Genomic DNA, 15,510 nt, shown 5'->3' on the forward strand with positions numbered 1-15,510 from the left:
TTAATTGTATGGGACACATTGTCCAAGTAAGCATTCTTAGCAAACATTTACATTCTTCATTAAACTTAATATGCATGTTTTTTTGTTTACATGAGAGAAAGTCAGATAAGAGAACATGTTAACATCGAGGGTTGAGTGATTAATTGAAATATTAGGTAAGTTGTATTTTGAGGATTAATTTTGCTGACTTGGCCAGAGGCGGGGGTCACCCAGAATTGGTGGCCAGCTGATTGCAAGGCACAGGGAGACAAACAATCATTCACGCTCACACTCATATCTGGGGGCAATTTAGAGCGTCCAATCAGCCTACCATGCATGTCTTTGGAATGTGCGAGGAAACCAGAGTACCCGGAGAAAACCCACGCAGGTCCGGGGAGAACATGCTAACTCCACACAGGTGGACCGACCTGGGTTTGAAATCAGGTCCCCCACTGTGAGGCCGACGCGCTAACCACTCACCCACCGGGCCCCCAAATTTTTTTATATTAAGTATATAAAAAGTTCATAAAAATGTCAGACACTTCCCTGTCTTCCGCTTACCACTAAGAAAATGGCGGAAGACAGAGGACTATCACTCAACTCGGCACCGAAAACGAAAAATGGCGGGCGGCGACCGGTGGCCATCGCCCTAAACCAAAAATAGAGCTCGCTCAGTGGATTGAACGGCCGGGAGCAACGGGGCCGCGGAGCTGATGGTGGAATTTCCCAGAAATGTTTCAAAGTGCAAGCTACGGGTTATGTTACGGCATATGCCGTCGCCCTAAACCGAAAACAGAGCTCTTTGGGTGGCTACGACTGCAGGAGCAAAGTGGAAGTTCAGTTTCCATTCAACTCTGGGCAGCGGGCTGACGCCATTGCTCTTATCCAAAAATAGAGCTCTCTGGACGGGTAAAACAGTTGGATGGCGCGGAGGAGCGAAGTGGAAGATTAATTTCCCCCAAAACAATGACGGCCATAAAGATGAAGAACGTGATCTTAAAACTTTTAGAAAACGCAAGAAATTTTCAATATGGCATGCAATTTGCAACAACAGGCCTTGGAGATTGATGACAACATGGTCATAGCCATGGATTATGGCAATCCTCTTGACCGTTTCATGTCCTAGTACAAAAGCATATTTGTACCCCAAAAAAAACGGCGGTCACAAATCCCCATCAAAATCTTCCTTGTGCGCCAAAAACCTCTCACAAAAGCTCTTCCTGAAAAGCTCCCCTTCTGACGAAGAGGACATGGATTTAAGCTCCCAATAACCTGTTTTTTTTAATTTATTTAAATCAAGCGGAGAGTAACTATTTTTGCTGTGAGTACAGTACTTAAAGTATTTACATTTTAAAAAATATATAGATTATATTTAGATATACATTACAGTCATTTCATATGCCTATTATTGTAACATTTAATAAATGCACTTCTTGATAATTGTACTTCTGTGCTTGGATTTTTGTATGGGCATGAAAACATGAAGTATGGTACTAATAATAGGGGTGATCCTACTTTACGGTTTCTCGATTATCGCGGCCGTGTCTGTATACTTTATCCGCGATATTCGAGGGATTACTTTTGACGTTTCTGACATTCAAAAGTAATTCAGTGACTACTATAGCCACCTTTCTTTACAAGGACACTTAAAAACCTGATATCCATGGATTCTGTCAGTGTTTTTTATCTTTCTACGATCAACATAGTGTGTAGCAGCAACCACAACCTACCAACTCTGTTCAGAGGTGTACTGTTTTGCCTCCTTGTAAATCTCACATTTGATGAGGGACCACGGGTTCTCTATGGTGTTCGGAACAAGAACAAAGCCTATGTTTTGACTTATTCATTTATAACAGACAATGGTCTTTTAGGTCATTTTGTTACCTGACATTTTTCGATCCCAGGCTTAGTCAGCCGACTGCAGTAATCCCTTGAATATTGCGGATAATGTTGACCAGACATGACCACAGGAAGACAAAATGAACTTAATACAACTCAGAACAAAGCCTCGCTGCTTGTATACTGGATGAGCAAGGGAAAAGCCTGGATCACGAAAGCTTTTACAAACTGTATCATCCCGAACACGAACTGTACCTCGCTGAAAGGGGGCTCACCTTCAAGGACTTGGACTAAAACTCCCATTAACTTTTTTATTTATTTATTTATATCAAGCAGAGAGGAACTATTTTCACCGAGTACAGTATTTAAAGTAGTTATTTGTTTATGTATCTAAATTATATTTAGATATAATAATGTCTTTTCATATGCTTCTCATTGTAATATTTAATAAATATACTTTTTGATCATTGTACTTGTGTTGTACTGTTTTTTGGGAGCAAAAATGTAGTATGGTTGTAATAATAGGGGTGATCCTACTTCACGTTTTTTTCGTTTATTGCGGCCATGTCTGGTCTACAATATCCGCGATATTGGAGGGGTTACTGTACTTGTATAATGACAATGAAAGCATTCAATTCAAAATATTATTACTGTCTGCTATATGATTTATTTAGTAACTGAAATTGTTGATCCAAATTACCAATGATTCAGAAAGGAAAATCTTGAAAATTATCAGGGGTGCCCAAACTTTTTCATATGACTTTTACATACTTTTCTTGCGACCCTGTTGACTATTTTGACTTGACAGTTCGATGATCACGCTTCAGAAGCTTGGACATTTTAATAGAACTGCACCCCTCTGCAAAATATCTCACTATTTTTGACTTTTCGGAGCCTGTCAAGTCCCTCTTCTGACCCATGGTAGCCTGCTTGCTTCTAAATGTCCTTATTTTAATGCTATTCACAACAATGCACGTAACTTGGTTAGGGTTAGACAAAAAAGTTATTTGGATGTCTGTTTAACATACAAGTTCATGCTATTACAGTAACACTTCACAACTCTCATAATGTGATGCATAATAAACATTTCTTTCCCAACCTCGTGCAGGGATTCTACCGAAGACTCCAGCTGCTGGCGTTTGGACAGCTCATCCTCCCATCTGTGAATACAAAGCTAAATCAGTCGCTGTCACGACCATCCCAGGTCCTCCAAAGACAAAAACACAGAAGTAATGTCTTCTTAATAATCTACAGAGCTGCCAACTACTCCGGAAATTGCGGAGTTTACCCGGAAATGCAACACAAGCTCCTGACAGCCTCCCTAATCTCAAAAAATTGTCACTTACATTTTTTAAGCAACCATTTGGGAAAAGTACCAAATTTCCAATTGAAATGCCTCAAATTTTATTTATTTTTATATATATATATATATATATATATATATATATATATATATATATATATATATACATCTACATATATATATATATATATATATATACATATACATATATATATATATATATATATATATATATATATATATATATATATTTTTTTTTTTTCAGCAACACGCTTATTTATTTATATATTTATTCATGTATTTATTAACTTACTTATTAACTATCTATTTATATCTGAAATGCCTTTCCTATTTCTGCATCCTCACCCTCCTCTTGCTACTGTGACAACGAAATTTCCCGAATACGGGATGAATAAAGTTTCCACCCTCACGAAAAAACAACTGTTTACAATGGAAGAACATTTTTATTGGTTCTAATTCATCATCTACTAACAGTAACAAATAACTATCTAATGGTTATGATGTTCAAACGGAGTGTGCGGAGGAGTGAGAGAGAGAGAGAGAGAGAAAGAGAGACTTTGAATTGAACTTAAATGAATTTAGATTAGGATACAGACACACTTAGAAATAAGTTTAAATGTTATCTTACACTAAACATAATTCTATTTTTTTTTTCTTCTTAATAATAATAATCGGACATAGGCCCTGTCGTCATTATCAACAACACAAAAAGCCTACTTGTTATCACACCCAGAAACTGCGTGTGACGAAAAGCCTTCCAGCTTGGCTCTTTTTGCCTCGCTTCCACCTTCACTTTTAGCTGGATTTTTTATAAGGAACCTATATAGGGTTGTTTGCTTTTGTCTCCCCTTAAAATATCACCAAAATGACGCACACAAATGTCCTCACAATAGGATAACACACGACCAATTTGTCCGGGTGCTCCACTCGTATTGGCGAGCCAGCTCCGTCACGCGTGCACCACTCACTTTGATTATTTTGTGCTTAATATCGATTGTCAATGTACGCCTTTTCTTTGCACTACCCTTCATTGCACCTGATTGCTTTGGACCTATTGTTTTTCCCATTCTGCAATGAATAACATAAAAAACGTGGAAAAATTGCATCGCTCCGCCCATTCCGCATAGATATCTTTACAGGAGGGAGAGGGGGCGAGAAAGACGCGTTGAAAAGTGCGAAAGTGCGTTGTTATCATAAGTAGCTTTTCACGTCTTGGCCACCTGGCTGTCTCGTATACTCATATCTCAAAAATGCGTCTCGTATCTCAAGGTAAATGCTTTCTCGGAATTTTACTCGTATGTCAAATTTCTCTTATGCAGGGGCACTTGTATGTCAATGTATTACTGTATTGATAATCTGTGGGTACAGATTACTATGAAAAATATTTTTTTCTAACCTGGCAGCTGGGGAGCTGTGTAGAATTTTTGAATGTGCGAGTGTCATCAGGGGAAAAATTAAGCAAACTTAAGATCACATTTGAGGTGTAAAACTTGTCATGATATATTTATGAGAATCATGTGTGCATGTGCAATACAGTATGGTTTATCTAATCTAGTTTGACATTTTTGGTTAAAACTGGAAGTTTCACACCAAGAAAAGCAGTGATGTATTCAAGGCACTGGGCTACTTTCAAGCTGCAGTCCTAAACTAAAAATACAATTTTAGACCTCATGGTGTCTGGGGGCAAAAATTGGCAGCACTCATCTCTGCATTGACACCTTCTATCACTTATCAACTGCAAAGCAGCCGCCCTATCCTGCAGCATACTTGTGGCTTTAGACAATGGACAGGATCATATTCCAACACCGAGTGAGAAATTTTGAGTTTGCAGGCTGAATCACACAGATGTTCAGAATGGACAAATGCTTCATTATAATGAACTTATGCTTCGCATCTGTGAGAAATCAGAAATTTTAACATGACTACAGAAGAAAATAAAGAAGAAGGAAAAAAAATCGATGACTTGTGTGTGTGTATATATATACACATACACACACACACACACACACACACAGACACACACACAGACACATTGCATCTCCAACTCCACTATTGGTGCATGTTTTGTTGCAACCCAGGAGATAATATATAGTGGAAAACAGTTCACAGATGGCGAAGGGGGACATTATGCATGTTCCATTTTGTTGTGGTTTTGTCGAATCCTTAACATCTAGGATGTTGGTCAAAATTTTGATCAATAGTTGTTTTACCAGTAAAAGCTCTGGTTGAATAAAACCTGTTAAACTCCTAGTTAGTACAGACGCTCCCCTACTTACTAACATTGGAGTTACGAACAACGGTACATACGAACATGTCTGCAAATTGCGTTTATGTCGAAAAATGTTCGTAAGTTCAATTTTGTATTGCGCGCCTTTTTCCGAGTAGTGCTTCTTTCCGCCGCTAATACCGACGCCTGGCTGTATTATCCAACTATTACCCTCAGTAACATTTTTTCTAAACCAGCAACATTTGGAGGGTCCTTGTTTGACTGGGTAGCAAAAACAACTTTATTTTTTCATGAAAAAAAATATTCCAGATTTGGAAACATTTGTGAGACCAAGTGTGTTCCAAATGCAGGAACAATTCAAGCATAGTCAGGTCTCTTAGGTCCTTCTACAGAACATATTAATAATAATTAAATAGTAGAACCATTTAGTGCAATTGCTGACAAATTAAACTGCTGGTGGAACCTTTGGAGCATCTAAATGTTGCTCTTATTTTTGTTGCGTGGTGGACAACAAAGTCAATGTGCAGGCTGTTCACAATACCACCTTTTGAAATGCAGGATAATTCAGTCAGTTCTATTACTTTTCTTTTGTCATCCAACTAGTACGAATATTCCTTTGACCTTGCAAGAGAGCAATACAGACACTCTCCTACTTACGAACGAGTTAGGTTCCGAGCGATTGTTCATAAGTTGAATTTGTTTGTAAGTTGATTCAGTGCTATATTTTGTATTATAATTTATGTTTAAGGCCTATATAAGTATATTGAAGGTTTATATAGGTGCATTTGTATGTTTAAGGCTTGTATAAGTAACACACATTGGTTTGTACTAAAAAAACATTTAATAAAATGGAGAGAATATGTACAGTACTGTATAGAGAGAGAGAGAGAGAGAGAGAGAGAGAGAGAGAGAGAGAGAGAGATTTATGTATTAGAAACTGGCCGAAAGAAGCGATCTAACGACGATTGCAGAGTTTTCTTCTTTTCATCATAAATGATGCGGTAGCACTGTATGGCATCATTCAATTGATTTGCAAACTTTGTGCAACGTTCAATATTTGGGTCCTGCTGCTCGATCTTTCTGTTTATAAATGGTACTGATGGTCGAACGATTCAAGTTGTATGCCCGTGCAACGCTCACCACTCTCACGCGCATCAAGCTTTGTTATTATTGCCACTCGTTTCAAATGAAATGGCTTGCCTCTTCCTTGCACCTCCCTCACTAGAAGCCTTTCGCTTTTCACCAACCATATTGAATAATGGCTGCACGAGATATTTCATGATAAAAATGAAAAAGCTTCTTTGCGCACTGGAGATACGTCACACACTTATGCAACTTACGCACTGCAACGAACTGGGCAGAGGAAGGTGGATGCTGGGTGAGCTGAGCTTACAGCGCCAGGCGTCGGTATTAGCGGCGGAAAGAAGCACTACTCGGAAAAAGGTGCGCAATACAAAATCGAACTTACGAACATTTTTCGACATAAACGCAATTTGCAGACATGTTCGTATGTACCGTTGTTCGTAAGTCGAATGTTCGTAAGTAGGGGAGCGTCTGTATTAGCCATCTTAGTTCCCACAACTCATGTAGTCTAGCAAGAACGAGAAATTTGTGGCTGTATTGTTTAATTAAAAAGTGGCAATGTCTTCCACATTTTAGCTCAATGTGATCTGCATCATCTTAAAAAAAATAATTGTTTTGTCACCATCTGAGTATTGCCTCTGAGACTAAGGATTTGTCTATGCAGAGTCTTGTTACAAGGGCAAACATCAGCAGGATGCCGGAAGCCTGTCATACTGAACGGAGTTCATATTTTTAACTATCTACAGTAAATCAACATCCGTGTGTGTCCTCTGTGCACAAAAAAACGATACACATGAAGTTGGCAAACTTATGTAAACCTCAGTGACATAATACACTAATATGCAAGCTACGGAACATCATCTTGAAGTTGAAAAACTGCAATTTTGCAAATGTTGTACAAAAATGTAATCCAATCATGTCATACAATTAATTCATTAATTTTCTGAACTGACAAGCATTCACACACTTTCATACCTAGGGGCAATTTAGAGTGTCCAATTAATATACAGTGGTACCTCGAGATACGAGCTTAATCCGTTCCGGGACTGAGCTCGTATGACAAGTTACTCGTAACTCGAGGTAAAGTTTCCCATTGAAATGAATGGGAAACAATTTAATTAGTTCCAACTCTCTGAAAAAAACACCAGAAACAGGATATTGGATTGAAAAAAAATGTTTTATTTCTTATAATTCGCCATATATTGACAAAGTAATAAATAACGAGTGGTTTAATAGAAATAAAGTGTTTAATCTAACTAAAATTGGCCGGATTTCGCCGAGGGGAGAGGGGCTTCGTTTTTTTTTTTCCTCCACACAACGCACTCGTAAACAGAACAAACACTCCACCCTCACGTTCGCTATCGATGGGCTGTTTGCTGTCGTACTATTCCCTTCAAAATATTCCGAAAATGATGCACACAAATGTCCTCACAATCGGAGAACGCACGACCACTTGCCAACGAGCAGCAAGCAGTCTTATCAGCGATCGCCCCGCTGCTCATGAGAGCTACAGGGGCGCTGGCTAGCGGCTCCTTTTAGCTTGTAGCATCTGTGTTTGCATCCCCTCGAACGGCGACTATGATAGAGTTGCTACCGGGGATGCTGTTGCGAGCCAGTGCCCCCGATGTTCTTATGAGCAGCCAACGAGCAGAGTCTTTTATCAGCGATCGCCCCGCTGCTCATGTGAGCTTCAGGGCGCTGGCTAGCGGCTCCTTTTAGCTTGTAGCATCTGTGTTCGCGTCCCATCGAACGGCGCCTATGATAGAGTTGCTACCGGGGATACTTTTGCGAGCACGAGTATACTTCATTACCCAGAAAGCCCTCTTTTCACCGCGCATGCGCGTTGTGCGTTTCCTGGTCTGAATAGCTCATCCGGTGCTCGTAAATATTGTTATACACGAAAGATATGCCAAAAAAAATGCCATGGCAACCTGGCTTGGTCGCATCACGAAACTTTGACCGCATCACGGGCGAATTATTCGATCGAAATTTCCCCCGTAAGACGAGCATTCCGTATGACGAACGGTCGTATGACGAGGTACCACTGTACTATCCATGTTTTTGGAATGTGGGAAAATGTCATTTTAAATATTTAGACATATTTCAGATTAATATCTACATACGTATAGAAATATTTACCAATTTATTGTATGGAAACAATTACCTTTTGAAAACCAGCATTTAAAGACCACAATTTAAAACGTATCTAATCATTATTTCAGTATGAGAATTACGTTACAGTATATTATGTTCAAATTATATCCCTCTAGTTTTTGTTTAATTCAGTAGACATTTATATACCTTGTGATCTGGAGGGTTATAAAAGACATATTGCTATAGTTACTATTATTATAGTACAGTACTTGTCTTATTAATGCATTTTTTGCCTTTTAACTAAATAATTAATACAAGTACTGTGTTTTTTGTAGTTTTTTTAATAAAAGTTATTTTAAAAATCTTTGCTTTTAGCCTGTGATGGAGAGTAGAAAATCTTACATTGTCATTTAAGATGAAATGAAATATTGCTTCTAAAAAAAAGGCAGAAAATATTTTCTAATGTAATTTTCTAATGGTCCTTGATAATATCAGATGATTATCTTTGTGATTACTCAAATTTTGATATTTGCAAACATTTTCTTTAGCTTTAGAAAACAATGTGCACAGTCATTTTTTTTTCTCTGAATCACTGTTACTGTATATGGAAACCACATCCTGCACATTTCCCAACAGAGGGCAACAACAAAAAGGGTTTCAAAGAAATATTTTCCTTCTCCCAGAACTATTGGCCAGTCGCAACATTCTAGAACAAAAACGTCCTCAGCAATGTCTGGATGTTTGGGAGTAATGTTGCACTACATAGTTTACCGATGGGAGGATAAGCACGTTTTGGCAAAGCAAGCACCTCCAAACCTGATGCTTTTAGGCGTGTTCGTTGTTTGTATTCTAAACTATAAAGAAACACCCATGTTTTATCAAAATTGAAGTTTTCAAATAATTTACATCATGTGCCTCAGTAGATTTAACTTGATGTTATCTCAAATGAGCCATATTTGAACATTCTGTACAGTCTGTTACTGAAAAGACAATGGAAAATCTATTGTGACGATATAACATACCCCCCCCCCCCCACACACACACAGACAGACATACAAAGTGGTGTTTTTCCACAATCTTTTCTTAAGGAACGCCCAAATTAAGCCTGCGCCAAGACATTACAAACATAAAGGTGTATTTATACAAGGCTCCTGGAGAATTTCCTCAAAAATGTCTTATGATGCAAATACATTTTTCATATTTTCATGCCTGTGTCGCTACAAATTTCTAGCTAAAAAAAAGGTTAACTATATACATATATATATATATGTATATATGTGTAGGTATATGTGTAGGTATATGTGTATGTATATGTATATGTATATGTATATGTATATGTGTATGTATGTGTATATGTGTATATGTATATGTGTATATGTATATATATATATATATATATATATATATATATATATATATATATATATATATATATATATATATATATATATACACACACACACAGTTGTGGTCAAAAGTTTACATACGCTTGTGAAGAACATAATGTCATGGCTCTCTTGAGTTTCCAGTTATTTCTACAAGTCTGATTTTTTTCTGATAGAGTGATTGGAACAGATACTTCTGTCACAAAAAAAATTCATGAAGTTTGGTTCTTTTATGACTTTATTATGGGTTAACAGAAAAAGTGATCAAATCTGCTGGGTCAAAAATATACATACAGCAACACGAATTAGCAATTTTGGTAACTTAGAAAGTTGTGTGAGTGAAATGAGCTTCATAGCATGGCCTCTTAACTTCTTGTGAGTGATTATGAGTGACTACAGCTGGTGACTTCTCTGAGGCCATTTAAATAGGGCCCATTGGATGCAAACGCCCTCAAATGCTACAATGGGAAAGTCAAAGGAGCTCAGCATGGCTCTGAAAGAGCGAATCCTTGACTTGAACAAGTCAGGAAAGTCACTTGGAGCCATTTCAAAGCAGCTGCAGGTCCCAAGAGCAACAGTGCAAACAATTGTTTGTAAGTATAAAGTGCATGGCACTGTTTTGTCACTGCCGCGATCAGGAAGAAAACGCAAGCTATCAACTGCAGCTGAGAGAAAATTGGTCAGAAGGGTGAAAATTCAACCGAGAATCACCAAAAAGCAGATCTGCCAAGAATTAGAAGCTGCTGGAACACAGGTGTCAGTGTCCACAGTCAAGCGTGTTTTGCATCTCCATGGACTGAGAGGCTGCCGTGCAAGAAGGAAGCCCTTGCTCCAAAAGCGGCACCTTAAGGCTCAACTGAAGTTTGCTGCTGATCACATGGACAAAGATAAGACCTTCTTGAGGAAAGTTCTGTGGTCAGACGAAACAAAAATCGAGCTGTTTGGCCACAATGCCCAGCAATATGTTTGGTGGAGAAAAGGTGAGGCCTTTAACCCCAAGTACACAATGCCTACCGTCAAGCACGGTGGTGGTAGTATTATGCTGTGGGGCTGTTTAGCTGCCAATGGAACTGGTGCTTTACAGAGAGTAAATGGGATAATGAAGGAGGAGGATTACCTTCAAATTCTTCAAGAAAACCTAAAGTCATAAGCCCGAAGATTGGGTCTTGGGCGCAGTTGGGTGTTCCAACAGGACAATGAACCCAAACACACATCAAAAGTGGTAATGGAATGGCTAAATCAGGCTAGAATTAAGGTTTTCGAACGGCCTTCCCAAAGTCCTAACTTAAACCCCATTGAGAACTTGTGGACAATGCTGAAGAAACAAGTCCATGTAAGAAAGCCATCAAATTTAACTGAACTGCACCAATTCTGTCAAGAGGAGTGTCAAAGATTTAACCAGAAGCTTGCCAGAAGCTTGTGGATGGCTACCAAAAGCGCCTAATTGAAGTGAAAATGCCAAGGGACATGTTACCAAATATTAGCGCTGCTGTATGTATAATTTTAACCCAGCAAATTTGATTACTTTTTTCTGTTCCCCCATAATAAAGTCATAAAAGAACCAAACTTCATGAATGTTTTTTGTGACAAAGAAGTGAAGTATCTGTTCCAATCACTCTATCAGAGAAAAATCAGAGTTGTAGAAATAACTGGAAACTCAAGAGAGCCATGACATTATGTTCTTCAGAAGTTTATGTAAACTTTTCACCACAACTGTACATACACACACACATGTATGTATATATGTCTCATCTCATTTTCGGAACCGCTTTATCTTCAGTAGGGTTGCAGGGAGTGCGGGAGCCCATCCCAGCTGTCTCCGGGAGGCGAAGGACACCCTGAATTGGTGGCCAGCCGATCGCAGGGCAAAAGGAGACGGACAACCATGCACATGCACTCTCACACATGCCTAGGGGCAATTTAGAGTGTCCAATCAGCCTACCATGCATGTTTTTGGAATGTGAGAGGAAACCAGAGTACCCGGAGGAAACCCACGCAGGCCTGGGGAGAACATGCAAACTCCACACAGATGGACATGACTTGGATTCGAACCCAAGACCCCAGAGCTGTGAACCCGACGCGCTAACCACTCGCACCACCGAGCCTTCATATTACTTCATGTATGTATGTCTCATCTCATCTCATTTCATTTTCTGAACCACTTCATCCTCATTAGGGTCACAGGGGGTGCTGGAGCCTATGCCAGCTGACTCCGGGCCAGAGGCGGGGGACACCCTGAATCGGTGGCCAGTCAATCGCAGGGCACAAGGAGGTGGACGTGACCTGGATTTGAACCCAGGACCCCAGAGCTGTGAGGCCGATGTGCTAACTACTCGATCCACCGGGCCGCTATGTAATGTATGTATTACTTCATATTAAAAAAAGGCCTAGACTGATACACGTCAAATGTCCAAATATCGGTTGAACACTATCCATGAGGCATGCAAGGCGCAAATGGTAGCCTTTCCTTGACAAAAGTGGGTCATCGATTAAGTGTCACGGCTGTCTGTAATCTATAATAGAGAGAGCTGTGCACTAATGGGTTGGATGACCCAGAGACCTCACATGTAGCTACTTGGGGGGATGTGTCTCATCCTCTGCTCTCACCATTTGCTGGCCTGCATCCAATGTGTGTACAGGTTCAGCCAACTGTGTGTTTTACTATTACCATATTTTCTGGACTATAAGTCGCACCAGCCAAAAAATGCATAATTAAGGAAAAAAAACATAAGTCGAGCTGGAGTTTAAGTCACATTTTGGGGGGAAATGTATTTGATAGAATCCAACATCAAAAACATACATGTCATCTTGAAACGCATTTTAAAATTAAAATAAAATAACGATGATTGCATTTTACTCTACTCTAGTCTCGTATGCAATCAATGGGCAAAGTCTACCGCCCCACGCCTCTGGCTCTAAGTCAACTGGGATAGGCTCCAGCCTTCCCCGCAACCCTAGTGAGGAAAAAGCGGTTCAGAAAATGAATGAATGAATGAAGGAATTTATTGCAAATCGCACTAGGCAATTGCGTTGGCTGCTAAAACATGTCAGGTAGGGTGTGTGCATGTAATTATCTCCAACACACCGTTTTAAACTGATTCATCAGTGCAGAGAAATGAATAAAACAGAAACTAATAGTTTTACATTCAACTTATAGTTATATACTGTGATCCTTCACCACTTCATGGCTTCAGTACATCTCGTTTTTTTTTTTTAATTAAGTATGAAATCCTGGAAAACACTTAAATTTGCTTTTCACATTGTGTAATGCACGCGTAAAAATCCTGCTTTTAAGTTGTTGTCTCATGCTACAACATGAAATAACATTTAGAGTAGAGGGAGCGGGAGACTCTCATTAACAGGGATTTATGATGTTCTTTCAAAACTGAAGCGCAAACAGGAAAATGCTTGCATGTCTGAGCCGCATTCAGGTAAGAAGAGAGAAAAAAAAGGCAAAGATGTTTTTGTTTGGCATACATTTCATGGGTGTGTACTAGCAACTGTCACAACTACTACCACACAAACACCATTTGTGTGACACACAGACACACACCTGGATGACTTCACATGGCAACAGGAACTCTATTCAAGAGATGTTTGCTCCTCTTGACCACAGCTATGCCAATTAATCACAAAGTATAGCATTTGCCTATGGGGGGCACCACTCCCACTATTTCACACTGGCCAGCCATTTCATTGCACGTCAAATGTTGTTTCCCAAGGCAAATATTTTACTGTAGTACATGAGAAAAATACCACAGCACACTACCAAGCACAAAAGTCATGTAAATAAGATACACAGAATAATAAGATGTCATTTTATGGCTATTGTGTCCTAACCCATGTCCTACAAAGTAAACTTAATAAATAAATAATAAAATATGTTGAATAAACTGTTGGTTTGTGTGAAAGTAAAGACTGTTTTTTTTTTTAAAATCTAGACACATTTAAATGGACAAAAGAGTGCCGAGTGCATGAGATAAGGCTTTAAAGCAGTGGTTCTTACCCTTGGAGCTACTGAACCCCGCCAGTTTCATATGCGCATTCACCGAACCCTACTTTAGTGTAAAATAAAAAATGTTTTTTTTTCAAATTCAAGATATTTAAATTCCTCGCAGGACTGATTGGCCAAACTATGTCACGTGATCATCTGCAGCCAGTGATGGTCAAGCGGGGCATGTTATCGTGAATAGACATGATGTGTCGATCTGTTTTGACCTCCGCGGCAGAGGCTCTCTTAAAATCGACGCCCCACAGTAGCGAGATTAGGGGGTAGCATAGTCAATTTATTTTGTATTGAATGTTGTCGGGACCGAGCAAAAATGGCATAATAGCGACAGTGGCATAATAACAAGGTGGCATAGTAACGAGATTTCACTGTATTTTTATTTCATTTTTTTTCTTCACTTGGTTATGTATTTTTGTCCTCTTGGTTAACAGTAACAGCGACTTTCTCATGGAAAAAAAGCTAACATTAGAACAGATTTTTAACCCTGGTACTATAATTATGCCAAGTATTGTACATATGAATTATATAATGTAGTACAAATGTTATTATTGATCTGTAAGCTCAGCTAATAAATTGTCAATTGCAATTGATGATAATAGAGCAGAACACCCAAAAAGTGAATGCTTATTTTTCAAATATTTTGAACTGAAACGTCCTCCAAGGGCGGCCCGGTGGAACGAGTGGTTAGCGCGTCGGCCTCACAGCTCTGGGGCCCTGGGTTCAAATCCAGGTCACGTCCACCTATGTGGAGTTTGCATGTTCTCCCGGGCCTCCGTGGGTTTCCTCCGGGTACTCCGGTTTCCTCCCACATTCCAAAAACATACATGGTAGGCTGATTAGACACTCTAAATTGCCCCTAGGTACGAGTGTGAGAGTGTATGTTTGTCCGTCTCCTTGTGCCCTGCGATCTGCTGGCCACCGATCCAGGGTGTCCTCCGCCTCTAGCCCGCGGTCAGGTGGGTTAGGCTCCAGCACCCCCCACGACCCTAGTGAGGATAAAGCGGTTCAGAAAATGAATGAATATATTATGGAGCAGTGTGTTGCACAGCATCTCATCCAGACTCAGTCTGCTGTAGACTTTAGCTCTATTGAAGAAAGGCACCGCAGAAATGAATGGATGAATAGTTATAGTTTCAAACATGGCCCATGTTTCCCACCAACCCACTATGAACTATTATAACATTACAAATTGTCAATCCAAGATCTGGTAATTATTTTATTTCAAATAAAACTGTTTAAAATAAGCATTATTATGGCAGAGGATGTTAATGTACCTCATCCCACTCTATGTCAAGCTCTAGAAACATTCATTCCCTGGCTTGGAGAAGAACATATGCTGTAGTCTAAGGCCAAACACACTCCTCAAGATTGCATCTTGTCAAGCCTGCGCCTCTTTTTATAATACACACCCGATCTTGCAATTTCATTACATGTTCCAAACACAATCACGGCCACACCTTGAACAGCTGCATGTCTGGCAAAAAAAAAAAAAACAATACAAAAGTTCTTGGAGACAGCAGGCGGTGCACATGCATGCAACCATTTCTGTGGGGATTAACAGCTTTCACGC

The 15,510-nt window shown here is 39.4% G+C and overlaps 1 protein-coding gene across 4 annotated transcripts in view; it reads right to left on the reverse strand.

The window, feature by feature from the left end:
- iffo2b (intermediate filament family orphan 2b) overlaps positions 1 to 15,510 on the reverse strand; it is a 50,577-nt gene that overhangs the window by 21,329 nt on the left and 13,738 nt on the right. For all 4 annotated transcript variants that reach the window (XM_077602699.1, XM_077602697.1, XM_077602698.1 and 1 more), the window contains exon 2: positions 2,918 to 2,978. In XM_077602699.1, the coding sequence (XP_077458825.1) occupies positions 2,918 to 2,978 (61 nt within the window). The remainder of the gene's footprint in view (positions 1 to 2,917; positions 2,979 to 15,510) is intronic.

Source organism: Stigmatopora argus, chromosome 6, assembly GCF_051989625.1.
Source record: "Stigmatopora argus isolate UIUO_Sarg chromosome 6, RoL_Sarg_1.0, whole genome shotgun sequence".
NCBI classification, from domain to species: Eukaryota; Metazoa; Chordata; class Actinopteri; order Syngnathiformes; family Syngnathidae; genus Stigmatopora; species Stigmatopora argus.